Source organism: Ornithodoros turicata, chromosome 1, assembly GCF_037126465.1.
Source record: "Ornithodoros turicata isolate Travis chromosome 1, ASM3712646v1, whole genome shotgun sequence".
Taxonomy (NCBI): Eukaryota; Metazoa; Arthropoda; class Arachnida; order Ixodida; family Argasidae; genus Ornithodoros; species Ornithodoros turicata.
This window is the reverse complement of record NC_088201.1, coordinates 115,663,613-115,683,626: the sequence shown is the minus strand read 5'-3', so window position 1 is coordinate 115,683,626 and position 20,014 is coordinate 115,663,613. Positions and strand designations below refer to the sequence as shown.

Below are 20,014 nucleotides of genomic sequence, written 5' to 3'. Positions count from 1 at the left end.
TTCGGGAAGGTTCGTAGTGAGGGCAATGAAGAAGAATGTGCTCCAGATCCTCAAGACCACCACAGTGGCAACAGGTGGGAGAATCAATTTGTCTCAAGCGGTAACGCCACTGAGCTGTAAAGGCCACATCGAGGCGCATGCGGTGGATTAATGCAGCATCCTGACGAGATGTGTTACGTGGCATGCGGAAAGCGAGCATGGGATCAACTCTGTTCAACATAGAGGGGGGAAGAATGTCCACGAAACAGATTACGAACTACGGCACAACCACATGAAGAGACAGCACGCTCTTCACGTGACAATGGGACCCGTGGAGGCTGTTCTCGACATCAACAGATACAGTTCGTTGGACCGTCTATTAGAAGTAACAGCCTATGTCCAGCGGTTTGCCAGGAATTGCTTGAACCCTCAAGACAGAAAAACTGGCCCATTGACTCCTAATGAGCTACAGGAGGCGAGGGTTTACTGGATTCGTAGGGTTCAAGAAGATTCTTACAATGAAGGTCGTGGTCATGTGCCTCCCGCGTTGAAGGACCTTCAGTTTTTTGTGGATAACCAAGGCATCATTAGAGCCAAAGGACGCCTTCAACATCTACAAACGTCTGAACAAGCGAAGCATCCAATCATCCTGCCGGCCGATCATCATTTTACGGCTCTGGTGGTACAGAAGGCCCATACCCGAGTACTTCATGGAGGCGTTCAGAGCACTCTCGCGGAACTCCGAGAAGAATATTGGGTTCAGCGGGGTCGGCAATCAGTGAAGCGAATTATCAGAAAATGTGCCATCTGCGCAAGGTTCAGAGCTCGCCGTGTCGTCGTGCCTACGGCCTCCCTTCCGAGTTTTAGGATAGAAGCGAATCAACCTTTCACAGTGGTCGGCGTCGACTTTGCTGGCCCGCTATACGGAAAGAAAAGTAATGATAAGTACTACATAGTCCTGTTCACGTGTGCTTCTACTCGCGCCATTCATCTGGAGGTTACGTCGGCGGCAACCGCTGAAGCGTTCCTGATGAGCTTTCGCAGATTCGTTTCCAGAAGAGGACTACCGACAACCGTTTATTCCGACAATGCTCTGAGTTTCAAGAAGGCCGACAAAGAACTTCGCATTCTATGGAAAGCGACAACAGACTCAGATGTCTGCGGGTACTTCACGCGTCACAAAATCACATGGAGATACATCCCCCCTGGAGCTCCCTGGTGGGGAGGATGGTGGGAGAGGTTGATCCGGACCGTGAAGAATACACTTCGAAAAGTTCTTGGGAAAGCTTGCCTACAGTTCGAAGAGCTGCGAACGTTGATGATAGAAGTAGAGTCGGTTTTAAACTCTCGTCCCATCACCTACGTAGGAAACGACCCAGACGAGTTTGATGCTCTGACACCGTCTCACTTTCTTTTGGGCAAAAGAAGTATTGCGCCACCTCCATCGGTCACCTCATCGAACAATGACTGCTCGACCACAAGAAAGGACGAGTTTACGCGTCGGTTGAGATACCGAGAAAAGGTCATGAATGATTTTTGGCAACGCTGGAAGCGAGACTATTTATTGCAACTACGATCAGCTCATCACTTTTCCTCATCCTTTACGACGAAGTTAGCGGTGGGCGATGTTGTCCTCATCGAGAGCAAGTTGCCACGGAACATGTGGAACTTAGGAAGGGTGGTGAAGACGTTCCCTGGGCAAGACGGCACTGTGCGATTATGTGTCGTCAAACACACTAACGGCAAGTTCGTCACGACTGCTGCTGCCTATTTCATCTGGAAGTTTAGAACTCGTCATTCGCCGCGGGAGGATGTGGAATATTTCAATGAAGAGGAAGACGGTGAACGAGAACGGCTAGCGCGCACTTTTGATTACGAGCTTTTGGGCATTCTCAGTTTTGGAACTGACCGGTAATAAACGTAGGGATTCAACGCTCTTCAGGTCTCCTATATTTAACAATTTTGGTGCCGAAACGGACATATAAGCAGGTCGGAAAAAGTATTAAAGAATACATAATTCATTCTTTGCCATGCCAAGCAGAATGCGAATACCTTGTTGCAAAACACACACTGCGTGTTTTTGAACCGGAGCGATCCAGCAGCAGTGGGAACGGAATTACACATCGTTGTGGCAGTCGTTTCTTTATCTTTTTTTTTTCTTCATTTTGTATATGCGATTCCACAGTCTTCCCCTGGATCTCTCTACATGGTCTCTTCTAACGCATATTCACCCTTTCCAGTAAGGTAAATAGAATAAATCGCCCGAAAGACCCAAAAAATAAGCTATCCCTTTGATACAAAGATTTAATGTTTGAGATGAATAGTTTATTTGTAAACCGATTGCAAATATTCAGAAAAATCACACTAGGTAGCTTTTTGGCGATAATTTGTAAAATAAATTACACAATAGTTTTAATAATTGTTGCATACGGTAACAGTCTGTTGTGCATAGAACACGTGAGAAAAAAGTAACTGTGTGGCTTCTTTGCGGGGCGACTGAGGTGCCCTCCAATTGCAAGGAAAGCGCAGTTTGGGCGCGATCTGTTGTTCATGCGAGGACGTTTCATAATTTTTCGGTCCGGTTTTCGTTCCGGTTACATCATAAAAGATCGGATACCGGTTCTGCTGCGGAGCAAAAAAATAACGGTTCATACCGGTTTTTAACCGGTTCCGCTTCTGCTGGGAATATTCATCCCCACACACAAAAAAAAAAATCATTGTTAAAAATGTAAACCCGTTTATTCGGCATACATGGTATTTAATATTAATAGACAGCTGTGAAATTTGAAGCTCCTGGTTCCTGTAGGTTACTATCTGCTCAAATGGGCTTTCTCCTATCTTGAAGCGTATGCTACAAACGGACTTGTTTGTCGTAATGTCATACGTAAAGTACTTTCTTGCTGGGTTGGAGCGATCGCGTCCCATCCGAATGTATGTTTCTACTGTCTAGCCAGCAAGCACCACCGCACGAGCACGACGCAAATCGAGGAACACCTTCACTCACAAACGCGCTTGACGGCTCCGTTTTTTTTTCTTCGTGTCCTGTCCACAAAAGAGTTGCCACTTCGCACGGGCTTGCCCTCGCGTATACGTAAATCTATTCAACTGAGCTGCTCTCAAACACGGGACGCATTGCGCGACATTACCGATAAAGAAGCCGTTATGCAGCCCCCTTAGGTTGGTGTTTAGTTGAGGAGAGTTTGGGGGAATCAAATTAAAACAAACACTACGGCACATTGCTAGAGAGTCACATGTACCTCTAAGTCTGTGTGCGTGCGCGAACGATAAACCATTACAAAGGGAGTCGAAGGGTCATAGTATGCCGGCATACATTCCACCGTAACCGTAACCCTCGTATAGTATCTATGACATGACTTCAGTGCACACGACGTCTGTTTGATTCGCCTATCCGTAGTCCAAACCGGCGAAGTTTTTTCCTAGAACGAAAACCGTTAAATATATTTTTCGGTTTCCCTCCTGAGCGAAAAAAAACTTATACGGTTTCGATTCCGTTCCGGTTCGCACCAAAATAGCGGTTGTTTTCGGTTCGCTCCGACACCCGGGTTCCAACTATTGACAGCTCAAATGAGCTTGAGAAAAACCGACAATTCCCGAAAATGTGTGTGCATTTTCGGCTCCACTATGGCCATAACCACAAGAAAAAAAGCAGCTCCCGGAGAACGAGTTTCCCATCAATGATCGCCAAACGATCAAGCGGCCTACGAGGCTAGCAACAGATGGGTTAAAGTCGCCATCTTGCCATGTGTTTTGGCCTATTCCCAGCGTAAAATCACGGGGATCGCCCTCTTGTGGGACGGTTGTTGGCAACAGTGCAAAATCTGCCACCCAGATTTCTCCGTCAGCGGGAATTATCTGCACACGCTGTGCGGCCAGTGAGCTGATACTGAGAATATCCACTCCAATCCGTAGTCAATCCAGCATGTGAATATGGCTGCCGCCTGTTCTCGCGTTGTCAGTCAGTCTTTTCACTGAAATTTTGTTCATGTCGCAAGACAGCTGATGATATGTATTATATAGAATATGCGCACAAAAGCCGATGGCTTATTCTAACGTTATGACGACATAGCTATGGCGTTACTGACTTTAAATAAGCAACCTGCACCGCGTACGAAGGTATTGTCTGGTGACTGTGGTATAATATTGTGATTTGTGATGCCTGGCAAGGAGCTAAGGGGGTTCCGAAATGTGCAGCGGAGCTTGCGTAGCATCACCTGACGACAGGTTTGTAAGAATACGGTTTGTACCCCTTGTTCGACATATGTTAGATAAAACAGTTCTTCGCTACTACAGATGTGCTGTGCTGTGTGTGCTGTGTCATAAGTCCGCGTTTCCGGAATTAGTAGCAGGAGGCCTTATACTTTTGTTTTGAAGTGATAGCCCACGGAGACCTGTGCAGTGTGGTGGGAGACTTCGTGTATGTCAAATACATGCAGTAGACAGGCCAGAAATACTTCCATACAAAGCCATAAGCCAATGTAGTTTAATAATGTGTAAATAGTGTAGCTATTTGTCTGTAGAACTGTACATCACTGATTGTCGATTTTGAAACAGAGATATGGAAAGGCAGAGAGCCGAAGCGCGTTCCATTTAGCACATATACAACATCTAACGCCTCAAGGAGACGAATAAATTTAAGTAGTTCACACAAAAGCTGGTTTTGTGAGGACTTCGCAAACGTAGGCTCCCTGATGTTGCTATCACATGTGTCGAGAGGGAGCATCTAAATGAGTAATCTGTACTAGTACATAGGATGAACAAATACTTCCTCGCAGCAGTTCATGGCGTACTCAACACTGACATTCACACTCTGCGTATACACGCTTCTCCAGATATATGATTTAAAGAACGTAAAACAGGGAACATCGCTATTAGGGATACAAACACTTCGAAATAGAATCTGCTTCCTGAGGACATGGCAAACATAGAAACCCTGAGCTTGCTATCACATGTGTAGAGAGGTGCATCCCACTGAGTAATCTGTACTAGTGCACAGGATGAACAAATACTTCCTAGCAGAAGTTTATAGCGTACAAAACACTGATATTCACACATGGCAAACATAGAAACCCTGAGCTTGCTATCACATGTGTCGAGAGCTGCATCCCACTGAGAAATCTGTACTAGTGCATAGGATGAACAAATACTTCCTCGCAGCAGTTCATGGCGTACTCAACACTGACATTCACACTCTGCGTATACACGCTTCTCCAGATATATGATTTAAAGAACGTAAAACAGGGAACATCGCTATTAGGGATACAAACACTTCGAAATAGAATCTGCTTCCTGAGGACATGGCAAACATAGAAACCCTGAGCTTGCTATCACATGTGTAGAGAGGTGCATCCCACTGAGTAATCTGTACTAGTGCACAGGATGAACAAATACTTCCTAGCAGAAGTTTATAGCGTACAAAACACTGATATTCACACATGGCAAACATAGAAACCCTGAGCTTGCTATCACATGTGTCGAGAGCTGCATCGCACTGAGAAATCTGTACTAGTGCATAGGATGAACAAATACTTCCTAGCAGCAGTTCATGGCGTACTCAACACTGACATTCACACTCTGCGTATACACGCTTCTTCAGATATCTGATTTAAAGAACGTAAAACAGCGAACATTGCTATTATGGATACAAACACTTCGAAATAGAATCTGCTTCCTGAGGACATGGCAAACATAGAAACCCTGAGCTTGCTATCACATGTGTCGAGAGGTGCATCCCATTGAGTAATCTGTACTAGTGCACAGGATGAACAAATACTTACTAGCAGAAGTTTATAGCGTACCAAACACTGATATTCACACATGGCAAACACAGAAACCCTGAGCTTGCTATCACATGTGTCGAGAGCTGCTTCCCACTGAGAAATCTGTGCTAGTGCATAGGATGAACAAATACTTCCTAGCAGAAGTTTATAGCGTACCAAACACTGATATTCACACATGGCAAACATACAAACCCTGAGCCTGCTATCACATGTGTCGAGAGCTGCATCCCACTGAGTAATATGTACTAGTGCACAGGATGAACAAACACTTACTAGCAGAAGTTTATAGCGTAAAAAACACTGATATTCACACATGGCAAACACAGAAACCCTGAGCTTGCTATCGCATGTGTCGAGAGCTGCTTCCCACTGAGAAATCTGTGTTAGTGCATAGGATGAACAAATACTTCCTAGCAGCAGTTCATGGCGTACTGAACACTGACATTCACACTCTGCGTATACACGCTTCTCCAGATATATGATTTAAAGAAAGTAAAACAGGGAACATTGCTATTAGGGATACAAACACTTCGAAATAGAATCTGCTTCCTGAGGACATGGCAAACATAGAAACCCTGAGCTTGCTATCACATGTGTAGAGAGGTGCATCCCACTGAGTAATCTGTACTAGTGCACAGGATGAACAAATACTTCCTAGCAGAAGTTTATAGAGTACAAAACACTGATATTCACACATGGCAAACATAGAAACCCTGAGCTTGCTATCACATGTGTCGAGAGCTGCATCCCACTGAGTCATATGTACTAGTGCACAGGATGAACAAGTACTTCCTCGCAGCAGTTCATGGCGTACTGAACACTGACATTCACACTCTGCGTATACACGCTTCTCCAGATATATGATTTAAAGAACTTAAAACAGGGAACATTGCTGTTATGGATACAAACGCTTCGAAATAGAATCTGTTTCCTGAGGACATGGCAAACATAGAAACCCTGAGCTTTCTCTCACATGTGTCGAGAGGTGCATCCCACTGAGTAATCTGTACTAGTGCAGAGGATGAACAAATACTTTCTACCAGAAGTTTATAGCGTACAAAACACTGATATTCACACATGGCAAACATAGGAACCCTGAGCTTGCTATCACATGTGTCGAGAGCTGCATCCCACTGAGAAATCTGTACTAGTGCATAGGATGAACAAATACTTCCTAGCAGCAGTTCATGGCGTACTCAACACTGACATTCACACTCTGCGTATACACGCTTCTCCGCATATATGACTTAAGCGGGGTGTCCGGACAAAAAACGTAGTTGAACTGAAGGTACGATCGCAGTTGTTGGTGCCTGAACTGCATGTAACCGGAATATTTCATATTGAAACAGTCGGAGTGATTGGAAAACGAATTTAACCAGATTCTGCAGCTGGCTGCGCGCTCCGGCGGAATTCGGGCAACAGTGTGCGAGTCGACGTTACTGGACCTCGTATCACTGGCGCGCTGCATTGTGCACCATGCCGGCGCTTGCATTGTTTCGGTTTGACACGTAAGTGTGATCCTGCGACTATCCAGCTATCGAGTGTTATCCATACCGCAATCTGCAATCATCGTTCATCCCAAGCATGAGTGGTACGACTTGTGCTGCTGATGACTGTAAGAGGACATCGGTCAAAGTTCCCACTCTTTCATTTTTTCGTTTCCCAAAAAAGGCGGAATTACGCAAAGCATGGTTAGGTGCTTTAGGAAAACCGCATGACTGGAAGCGTGTGAAGACGTGCAGAATATGTTCTGCACATTTCTCAAACGATACCTTTGAATTAGCTGATCGTTGGAGTTCGGACTGGCTGATCGAAGTTGGAGTTCGGACTAGGAAAACTTCGGAGAACACGGAAGACGAAAGCCGTTCCTGTTCGTAGTAGTGAGCTTTGTCCAGAAGACGAAGGTGTCAGGCTCACAAAGCAGAGACGCAAAGTGGTAAGATCGGCTGTATTTTTTATGGTTTGTTCTCGAGTTACGACAACTGCCGTTATGTGCAGCTCGTCGAGGAGGCACCCGTAGACAATAACTTGTCTAGCGGCGACGTGGAGATGTCGGAAGGCAGGTGAACGTACTGTGAAGAAAGAAGGAAGACAGGTACCAACAGGTGAACTTGGAGAAAAGCCACCTCACAAACAAAGACAGGGATGATGTTGTTACTGCTTCAGTCATGAATGCCCACATGTAAGACACCTTGTAAATGGAAATATGATGTCACTGATAAAATTATATGCTGCTCAACAGGTGAACTTGGAGAAAATGCCACCTCACGAACAAAGACAGAGATGATGATGTTACTGCTTCAGTCACGAATGCCCACATGTAAGACATCTTGTAAATGGAAATATGATATGCCACTGATGAAACTGTATGGGGAGTTTTAATGAGTGATCATGACAGTGGTACTGCCTCAGTTACAGATGTCTACGTGTATGTCATGAGCCACACAGGCGATAATCGGACAGGGTTCTTGATGCAAAAGATTAGTATTCCATGAAATATGTGAAAATTGATATGTCATACCGCATTGATATGATTATGCATTGCCCAATTTAGGTAAATTGAAGGGACGACACCTTGCAAACAATGACAGGCATCATGATGCTGGTGGTGTTTTAATCATGCATGTCTACATGTATAATGTATGTCAGAAGCTACGTGGGGGATTGTTGGAGCTAGTTCTTGATGCAGAAGATGAGTATTCCATTAAATACTTCTAACTTGAAACAGCATGCGGCATGAGGCATTGATATGATTATGCGTTGTGCAATATAGATAAACTGACAGGAGACAACAGCTTGTGAACAATGGCGTGGACACAATAAGAGAGTAGATTACATGTGAGGTGAGTGGGCCCATATTTGTGTGGTGATATTCCGCGGGTAGGACCGCGGATAATTTGAACCATTTGGGTTCCTTTGGAGTGCAGCAGAAATTTTCAACACAAGACGCTGGAAGCAATCTTTACTTCCCAGTTCCCACACGTCGCTACAGTCCTCTATGAAGAATGAGAGGTACACTCTAAATTCTGTGACGGACATGTGCCAGTTAAAAAAGTTCCCTCAGAAAGTGCAGCCGGTACACAGCCGTAACCGTCTGGAAGCAGCCGTAACGGTTATCAAATAGCAAGCACAGCGATCCTCGTCGCCAAATTTCAGCAGGTACAAAGCCCTCACGTTGGTATGAAACGGCTTTGTGCCCGCTGAATAATATGTGTGCCTCCTGAACCTTGTACTCGTGTGCTTGTTGAATAATGCGTGTGCCGGCTGAATATGCGTGCCTTCGTTGGAGCGTACTATGTTGTTCCGCGCTCCTCCAGTGAGAGTGGCATGACACAACGTATTCTCCCGCAGTAGGTTCACGTTCCTTCCCGCTTTCTTGCCGCTGTCTGCGTTGCAACCTCGCCTTCGAGAAGGATGACACCTTGCTTTTTAAGTACAGGTCTAATGTTTGCCTAAGGTAAGCTAACCTAGCTGTGATGCATCGTACGACGCCTGCGATTTACTCGTGTTTAACAATAGAAGTACATTCTGTTGCAGATGGTGGACGCATTGCAAATGGCGGCAAGAGAGGATCGGCTGCATCGGTTAAGCGACGATGTACATTACAAGCGAGGTTAATTGTATTCTTTCATTATAAGTGACCGTGGGACTGCATCGACTGCGAGGAGGTGAGTTACAAAATGGAGTACTATTCCAGCATTAACTTTGGAACAATACCAGCGTGATATTCACTTCGGTTTCTTTACAGGTTGTTTCCTGTCTCAACGGTCACACATACGCGTGCAAGATTGCAACTGCTTCTCACATGGAATTGGTGTCTGTTGCCACTTGTTGGACAATTGTTCCTCGGCCATTTCGTTTGAGGAACCGTCGTGTTCGTCACTAAGGATCTTCATTGAGCTTTCAGTGCCAGCCTGTTCGAAGTTTTGAGGATTGTGTGTTCGGCGTTTGGAGGACTGCCTGGTGCATCGGATCATCGGATGGGTTGTGTGTCCGTGCAACGTGTGCTCCATATGTGTGTGCTGGGATGGGTGTACCCTGTTACCCACTCTTAATAATAAAACTTTTGAAATCCATGCTAAGAAGTCCACCCTTCAAATTGTAATCCTTTAAAATCCAAGCTGTCAAAATAAATCACAATGGGTCTATGCAGTCCAGTGTTAAGCATGGTTTTACGTGAGAAAATCAGTATTTAAGAGGAGGGTCACACTCCAGAATAACGAGTCTTTATGCAATTCTGTGTCGTATTCAGCATGTATCTCTTAATTATTCATTAATTTAATTAAGTTACAGGCGTAAATAACCACGCGTATGAGTACTAGGAAAACAACGCTTCAGCGGTTCGGCCGTTCGGCTACCATCGAGGACGAGGCTATTTGAGAAATGGAGTAACGATGGAGCCGTATGGTGTTGCGCGATGTGCTGCATAAAACGAATAATCACTGCAAGCTCAAATAAAGCATATGTTTCTTCTGCCGATTTCGCAGGTATTTATTTTTCAGACGTGTGACGATTTGGTGTGCTAACACGCGCGTGCAACTCATGAAGGAATTCATGGGTGAAGTGACATTGCAGTCGTAGCTGTTTCGGACAGGAAATCGGGTAGCGAAAAATGTCCAGGATGAGCAACATATAAAACGTACCGCAAAACTGCTGTGTCGACCATTTGCCACGACGGTAATCACGTAAACATCATGTAGACGTCTCTTGCGTTCCGCCGCAGCCTACGAAGAACCGGTAATATTACGCTTGATAAGAGCCGCGAAAAGTGGTTCAGCAAAGTAAAACTGTGCCGGGAACACCGTCACATGAGGGAGGTGTTTAATTAAATCACAGTGAAAGATAGCAAAGGACTGTTACTGGTCATGTAGACAGCAGATCTCGTTCACCAACACATCAATGGATTGTATAAATAGTCTTCCTGTCAATGAACAACTGACATTTTCCTCCCGTCTATACTGAGCAATATTGACCCAGAACTTGGTTTTTGGATGCCACAAAACACTTCTCGCCAAGATAGTGCACTGTGACTCATGGACTGTGACTCAATGGGGCATTTACAGCTCAGTGTCATTACCATCTGAGGCAAGTTGACTCTCTCAGATACTGTCACTGCAGTGCTGTAGAAGACCCAGAGTATATTCTGTGTCATTGCACACACTACCAAGCTTTTCAATCTGCCATTTTCAGATAAAATTGGCTTATGGCTAAATGGAGCCCACGAATGCCTGCTCTCAAAGCTCTTTTGGCAATTTTGGACTCCATGGGACATTATTTCCTTCCTCACACCACAAGCAGCTATGGGGTAGAGTATCGCCCCAGGCAATGAAACTCCCTGTCCATCTCAAATTAAAGTTGATGAACAACATCTGCAACTTCTGCGAGGTGGTTTAAACCGCTCTTATAACTGCATGTTATATAAACAAAATACAGAAACCGACACTGAAGATTTTTGTTTAAGTTTAATTTGTAGAAGCTTTCGCGTGGTGGACCACGCTTCCTCAGGTCCTACCTGAGGAAGCGTGGACCTCGATGCGAAAGCTTGTACAAATTAAACTTAAACAATAATCTTCAGTGTCGGTTTCTGTATGTTGTTTATGTGATCTACAGGACTTAACTCCCCTCTTCGTATACACTTCAACTACACGTTATGTGTAGGACCAGGATTTTTAGGCACTAAAAAAGTGCCAGATAGGCAGGCATTTAGGCCCTAAAAACAGCGAAATATGCAAATATAGGCACAATAACATTGTAAGATTCTATTGACTCATTTTTTCACTATTCTCGTAGCATGGCACAATGAAAGTCATTCTCAAGTTTACAAACTTGAAACTTGATGTGTTTGCTCTAAATAGGGCCTTGTAGCGGGAGAAGCTTCTTTTCGCGTCACATGACGTCACAGGTGCAAACTTGAAACATGAAATCTCGCCGGTGTGTCCCCACCATTTAGGATCTCTCCAATCTTCAGCAGTGTGGAAAGGGCCCGATTCTTTTGAATGAGTGCCTCCATCTTAGTGGTGGGTCTGGAGCCTTTCTCTTCCAGGTTTTGGAGCGCAGAGCGGACACGTTGTAGGATCTTTAGAGATTCATTCAAAGAAATGCCAACTGTTTCTAGCTTTTTCATGTTCGTCGACAGGCAGGAGAAATTTTCGGTTCACTGCGTTGTACTGATGGCAACCAACCGATGCGGTGAGCAGCCTTGTTAACTAACTCTACTCTACGACAGGAAACACAAAAAGCTAGCCTCACACGAGTTTCTGTTAAGGAGGTTACATGTCCGTGAATCACAGAGGCCCACGGTAGGAGGCTATCGGGGGGGCCAACGTATCCCTCTTAAGAAGGGTCGATGAGTCACAGGGATGCAGAAAAGATGGCTATCGGAGGGGTCAACGTATTTTTCAGGCTATGTGATGCGATGGTTGCCCTATATAGTCGTCAAGGTTGCGACGAGAATGAATGTGTGTTGGAAGGGGACAAAACCTCCCGTTCTGCCGTGATATATAACATGGAAGTAAGAAGGTCCGGTCCCAAATTGCCTCGAATAGGCAATTCTATGCACGAAACTTGGAAAAGGCATTTATGCATGAAAATGTTCAGTTTAGGCATTTATAGGCATTTTTAGGCAAATGCCTAAAAATCCTGACCCTAGTTATGTGTAACCTAGGAATGCTGGCATGTGGGTGGAGTGGCTAGTTTGTCACAGTACCACAAATAGGAACGCAAATGGCTGATAAATCTGCTACAGAATGTGGGCCAAGACGATCAGCACTTGGAATCATCACAGTTTTAGTACCATGCAGAGGAAGATAGAGTAGAGTACCCTCAATTTTTTTACTACTTTTTCTGAATTACTCGTAATTATGCTGCAGCTACATAGGCAGCAGTTCAAATGCTACTCACAATTGCCAAAACTTCATGCTAGAACTCAATTATTTTTACAAACTTTGGTTTGTGATGGGATGAATGTTTCGGTGACTTGCATAGGCCCGGTTTCACCAACTCTGGTTAACTGAACCAATATCAAGGGTTGCCAATTCTTGAACTTAACAGACACTTCTTTTTTTCCATCGGTGATGTGGGGAATATTTCAGTAATAACTCATTTAGTGAAGCAGATAATTTAATGACTCTTCATCTTAGTTCAGATGCTGAAAAGGTTGGTGAAACTGGGTCATTATGTAGCCTTTGTGTTCTGGTGCTGTGCAGTGGTTTTTCGAGGTATTCAAACTACAAAAAAAGGTTAATAATAAAAAAAAAATTATTGGCATACCTACCTACATTCATGTCCCGGACAGCACGTAAGAAACTCAACATAATATAAATGTCATCATGACACTGGTAAAAAGACTGATACCGAAACAAATCGGAAGGGGAGGGTTGGGATCCACGAATGGGCACTTGTTCGCTGCCTCCTCTTGAAAGAAAAGTAGGACCGAAAGTCGCGTGCTCTCTCATAGACCACCGTAATCCCCTCAAGACCGTGCCTTTTAGATGCGAACTCGTCCCCCCTAGCTTTGAGCGTAGCTCAACTGTACCAAATTGGTGGCTCTGTTGAACAGTGCGATGTCATTTGTTTTTATGATGAACAGTATGATGTCATTTGCACCGTTTCTAGATCACTTTGTACGAGGGTTTTGTATGCCAGCAGCGTACTGTCTGCGAAAGGTAGTTTTCGTGTCCACTTCAAGAAGACAATTGTTTAAAGAGGCTTAGATGATGCGTCACTACTGTGTGATTTCCACTAAATATCCCAAGAGAGGTGCACACCTAAATACCTGAAACCCTCAACTCAATCAATTGTAGGATCAAAATTACGTGGGAATATATTGAGGTTTGTCTCGTTCACAAAAGATATCATTACACACTCTGCAAAGTTCATCGGTAGCTGCCATGGCCTACATCAATCATAAACAGTGCAAACCACTCATTGAGCATAGTTAGTCCGCGGTACGCAAAGTGAAAAGCGTCATTGCCCATTGTGAACATGGCCATGCAACAGTGCTTGCGGCTTCGAATTTCTCACTGGTTTCTTTTATGAGATGACTAATGCTTTGCCAATTCAACACGAACATACTTTGTAACAACTACTTGGAACTTTGGAACAGCTTTGCAAAGCATATGTACTCGTATGCACTTCCTTTAATCGCTTCAGTAGTATTTCTCCCGTAACATATCTCAGCAGATGCAGTATGTCATGTAGGTAACACAATTTTGGCACAGTATTTGCTTTATATGTCCAACAAGCAGAGATATCAAATCTTTGTGCCAAAATTGTGTGCCACGTGTCCGTGTAAAGACGAGTCGCTTAGATGGAATCGGTACAGCATCTTGATGTTGAATGCAACAAGTTAATGTTTGACAACATATATGTCATGGGTTAAATAGAGCAGTATATCATACACATCAGAAGAATGCCAACACTTCAGTGCTTTACCTTTCACTGTTATTCTAATGTTTACTCTCCCTTCTATTGGAATTATGTATTTCAGACTCATTTTTGTACTACTGAATTTTAATTTGGCAATCCTTTCACATGTCTTGTGATAGACAGGTTAGCAATGTAAGCAGTGTTTATGTGCCTCTCACAACCTGCATCTTTATGCAAAAATACTCCAACAGCCGGGAGACGACATAACTAGACAATGAAGTAGAGAACTCCGACTTAACATAACAAAATAACAAGGTTTACTCAGACGTTTCATCCGTCATGCGACGGACATCATCGTGCCAAACTGAATGAGAGATTGCACAACCGGTCATTATTTAAGGAGATGCGAGTATTGTTCGGGGAGGGGCCACGGTTTTTGTTAAAAACCGAGGGGTCACTGCGTATGTGCCAAGACTCTTGAAGCTTCCTGTGTCCCCATCTTTGTTCTCTCTTGTTATGTTAAGTTGGAGTTCTCTACTTTTTTGTCTGCATTTTTATGTCTAAGGGTGTTTTTGTGACAAGAGGGCAAGGGTGCCGGCGACATGGCACATGGTCACAAAAATGCAGAACCAGAGAGACACACACAAAAAAAGTATAGCATAACACAGTCCCAATCATTTTGTCGTGTCCTTTTTGATGTGTCGTCTGTTCTATAGTTGGATTTTTTTTTTCGTGTGTAGTTTCTGGATTTTAAGCCCAGGAGCAGTTGCTGTAGAGGATGCTGAGAACATGTGAAGCATACATTTTCTCATTCTCACATTATGCTGTAAGCAGTGTGAAATACAACCCAAAAGGAATTTAATGAGAGACAACTTGCCATCAAGATCAGTGTGGGAACATTGCAAAGGAAAAATAATTCTAAACCATAATTAATTGCTATCCTATTTAATGGTACAGTATCAGATGAAAGTAATTCAAATAATATTAAAGAAGTAACCGTGCAAATTATCAGTCAAACAGTGTAGCTGGCTGCAGTACACTACAATGTGTCACATGTAACAATATCAGTGTTTCCAAAAATGACACATAAACCTTAGAGAAGCCGCAATAGTCAAAGCGGGGGTTACACCACTTGGCGAAAAGAAAAAGCAGATGAAGTGAACGCAATATGCGACAAAACCAAGGAAACTATCACGCTACAACTGCAATATATTGAAGTTCTTCTTAAAAAATAGAAGTTCACAGATATCAGCCACACAGTTATCAGCTGTCGAACACACAGCCATCCCGAAAACTACGCCCATCTTCGTTGGTGCACCCACGAATCCACAGGAAGACCGCCGAGGCTTTCCCACTCGGATTAAGTATCTGTACCTTGAACTGTGAAGAGTTTGGTGTACACTCCAGAAAATGAGAACAGCGGATTGCCGATTTCATGGGCGCGGCCATGCGAGCCGACAAGGACAGTTCAACAGAGGAGCAATTTGAACGCGAATGTGGCGCTAGTGGTAGGCGCAACAATTTGCACTTCAAACGACGTAAAGTGACCAAAAAGTGAGCAGCGAGGATGCTTGCTTGCTCATTTGTCATTATTTGGGCCTGTAATCCACATCACGGTTCAGAAAGGCTGCTAAAAATGCCGATGACCGGCAAAAGAAAAACGAGTTTGCAATGTTTTTTGACCCGTTGCGGTTCAAGCGAATATGCCTTTTTTGTGCTTCCTTCCTCTTTTTTTCTTTATTGTTTTCTACTGTTGTCGGTTCGTTCCGGAGCGCTAGCTTGGAAAGCTGCTCCTGTTTAGTTTCGGTATAAATCGGAATGTGGGGGCAGGGGCAACAGTCCACCGCTCCCCGAGTTTTCACGGTGCTGGCTCTGCCCCCCCCCCCCCGAATTTTCCCTCCGAGGACCTCTTTGAAAATGCCGTACTTCTCAATCTCTAACTCAATGTCCAGCAGTGCTCTCCTTCACGTTAGGTTAGGTTAGGTTGGGTTAGGTTAGGATAGGTTAGGTTAGGGCTCGCTCCCCCTTGCCTTTCCGTATCTCCATAATGGAAAATCTGAAACGGTGCACTAAAAACAAATGTCACCTCTGTGGATAATAATTTGAAGCATATAGATGAAGGATTCATCTCATATCTAAACCGATTGCCAGCAATTCTGCTCCTTCTGTTTCTCGAAAGAAAGAAAAACAGCTTCATAAAAAAATACATCTTAGTGAATTATGCCAATTAGAATGCCAAAATACCTTGCAGATAAGATCTTCCTCCACTCGCGTACGCGTAAGGGCGAAACTAATGTACACGTAGTCCTAGTTGTTTTATTTTTAAAAAATCTCTATGAAAAATGGCTACGACCACGAAGTTTGCGTTTGTGGCACCCTGTTTATTTCGTGTGTGTGTTTCAGCTTGGACAAACTTTTATAAAAAAAGTCACGAAAGCACGTCATATTCACAGTTGAGTTCTACGGGCGCGTATCTTTTCCAAGAGAGACTATAATGACTAAGAAGGATGACTAATCAACTAAATTCATTAATTAACTCCAATAAGGACGTCTTGAACAATATCCAGATACCGATATGAGAGACTGTCCTGTAGTTAAAATCCACGTTTAAAAATTTTGAAACACGTACGTGTATTAAAATATCAATCCCTGAATTTTGACATGCAAATGGGTCAAAACCGAAACAGTGGCAACCACGTTTGGGGTGGTGGTCTTCACGGTACGGGATACTTTTGTATGTGAATTGCGCTCGCAACTATATTGTCTTGGCTCAGAAACCGCATGTGTCTGGAACGTAGAGAGGGAAAAAGGAATCACAGAACACGAATATACTTCAAGTACTCTCCTCCTTAGGGAAGCGAGGAAGCGAAAGATTTATTGACTCTACGTTGCACTAGTGTCAGCGCGCTGAGCGGTTGAGCCTGAATTGGAATTAGAATTGGAAATGAACCAAAAATAATGATAAATAATACTAAAAAGAAAAAGAATGAAAAAAGCGTTATCTGAGCTGATCGAGCTCGGTTCACTCTGGAAATTGTTGCATCGACGACTGGCGCCACGTTCGAACTTACCTAAAATTGCTCCTCTGTTGAACTGTCCTTCTCGGCTCGCATGGCCGCGCCCATGAAATCAGCAATCAGCTGTTCTCGTTTTGTGGAGTGTGCACCAAACTGTTTGTAGTTCAAGCTACAGGTACTTAATACGAGTGGGAGAGATTCGGCAGTCTTGCTGTGGATTCGTGGGTGCATCAACAAAGATGGGCATAGCCTTCGGGATGTCTGTGTGTGTGACGGCCGGTGTCTTTCTCCGTCTGTTACGTCGCGAGACAATTGAGATCACCGTCTGTGCGCGCTCAGGAAGCTTGAAATCTGCCCTGATACATATACAGTAATATACACCTTCAATATACGCTGATACATATACGGTCAATAAATTGGGACTTGCTCCACGGCAATCTTTCCCGGAGTTCACAAGAGACACTGTTTGTGGATTTATGCCTTACATTTAATCTATCGCATGTCGTTCCACATCCTACACGAATAACTCATTCCACGCAGTCAAGTCTTGACTTGGTTTTAACCTCCCATCCTGAGCACATCACTTCTTTGCATGTCACTGATGGTCTCAGTGACCACAAGGCCATTTTCTAAGATATCTCTTCAAGCAGTCCAAATGTTCATAAATTCAACGATAAAACCATATACGACTATGCTCGAGCTAACTTCCAAGCCATCAACGAGGGTCTTGAAGCTCTCTATGAAAATTCCTTTCATGGCACCTCGCCTCACTCCATTGAAGATAACTGGTCCCTCTTTCGTGACAACATACACTACTTTACCGAGTAAAATGTTCCAAAGATAAGAGTGAAATCTTATGATCACAATACTTGGTTCACTAAAAGTCTCAAAATCTTGCTAACCAAGAAAAAGCGTTTATTCAGGAAGGCAAAGCGTCTTGGCGACGACGTATCATGGGCTAAATTTGACTACAGTGAACGGGAATACAGGCGCTCGATCAAGGAAGCGAAACATAAGTTCTTTACCATCGACCTCCCGTCTCTCTTGACGAATAAACCAAAACAATTTTGGAAAATTTTATCTCCACCAAAATCCCACCTTATCAGTCTAACTGACACCCGCCGACAACGAATGCGCCAACGCTTTCGCTTCCTTGTTTTCATCCATTTTCAACACCGATAACGGGTACACCCAAACTCCATTATCAGTAATCGCCTCGTCACCTATGGTCCCCATTCATATCAGCACTCATGGCATTTGTAAAATCATTGTGTCACTTAAGCTGTCGTCAAGTGCTGGTCCGGACTCTATCAACCCGAAGGTTCTATACAACAGGAGATCTATTTAAAGCAAGATTCCATGTTGCATATTTACTCAGTCACTCCAAGATTCTGCCATACCGCAGAACTGGAAGACGGCGAAGATTGTCCCTATTCACAAATCAGGCAGCTGCCACGTCGTTAATAACTACCGCCCCATTTCACTCACTTCTATAGTGTGTAAAATTCTCGAACGTATACTCCAACGTAGTTAAGTACCTTGAAGAAAAATGCTTCTTCTATCCCTTGCAGCACGGGTTTCGAAACCTCTTTTCGTGTGAAACTCAAGTAGCCAGTTTTGTTCACGACATCTTTCTCCACGCGGACAATAATCATCAGACCGCTTTCTTAGACTTTCACAAGGCCTTCGATATGGTGCCGCACTCTAAGCTTCTATACAAACTCTATCTGCTTAACCTCGACCCGTATGTCGTCCGTTGGATAGCTCAATTTCTGAGTAATTGTACGGTATTTGTTACTTGCAACAACCACCTATCCCCAGATGTACCTGTGCTTTCTGGTGTCCCTGTGTGTCAGGGTTCAGTCCTCGGCCCTCTCCTTTTCCTTATCTATATAAATGACCTTCCTTCAGGCATATCTTCCACGATTCGTCTCTTTGCTGATGACTGTGTAGTGTACATGCAAATCCTCTCTCCTTCTGACCAACCAACCTTACAAAGCGACCTTTAAGTAATCCGGCGTTGGTGCAATGAGTGGCAAATGCCTCTGAACACTGCAAAGTGTCGCATTTTGTCGTTTTCTCAAAGACGGGTCTCCTGTCTTCCTCCCTTCCCCTACATTTTAAGTGATATCACATTAACCCGAGCAGATTCTTACAAATATCTTGGAATCCACCCTTCCTCCAACCTAACTTGGAACGAGCACATCAACCACATAATAACTAACGCTTCTCGCTCCCTAGGCTTTGTTAGACGCACCCTCAGGTTGGCGGCCTCCATCTTTAGCTCCTAACCTTCACGGCTCTTGTACGAAGCAAGCTGGAATATGCATCACCTATTTGGGACCCTCCCCAAAAGTATCTCTGCGACGCCATAGAAGCCATCCAGAATCAGGCTGCCCGTTTCATTTCCAACGACTACTAATTCGATACCTCTGTAACCGCATTAAAATCACATTTTAATCTCGGCACCCTCGAACATCGTCGCCGGCTTGCCAAGTTAGCCCTCTTCCATAGGTTCTTTTTCATCTTGCCACTGCACCAATCGCCCATCACCTGCCCGAGTGTCATTTTTCCTCGCATCGACCACACTAATAAGGTCACACGCTTTCATTGTAATACCAATGCATTATCCATATTATTCTTTTGTTCAACTGCCATCGAATGGAACAACCTCCCATCACCTCTCACAACTATTATCGAGCATACAGTATTTTGTAACACCGTCTCCCGTTCACTCCACCCACATGACCACCACGCTTGTATATCAGTTGCTATGAAATCTCTCTCTCTCCCCCTTATCATATTTGTTAATTATCTGTACTTATGTGAACGAACTCCCTGTCTCACGCTTTA

General features: G+C 44.1%; 1 protein-coding gene across 1 annotated transcript; it reads left to right on the top strand.

Annotated features, from left to right (window-relative positions):
- The first annotated feature begins 301 nt into the window (after positions 1-301).
- On the top strand, positions 302-1,894 carry LOC135383873 (uncharacterized). The gene has a single exon (XM_064613174.1). The coding sequence runs from the start codon at positions 302-304 to the stop codon at positions 1,892-1,894; it is 1,593 nt and encodes a 530-aa protein (XP_064469244.1).
- The last annotated feature ends 18,120 nt before the right edge of the window (positions 1,895-20,014 follow it).

Excerpts from the sequence above, each read along its gene's own strand:
- LOC135383873 (XM_064613174.1), top strand. The coding sequence starts at position 302 with ATGGGACCCGTGGAGGCTGTTCTCGACATCAACAGATACAGTTCGTTG.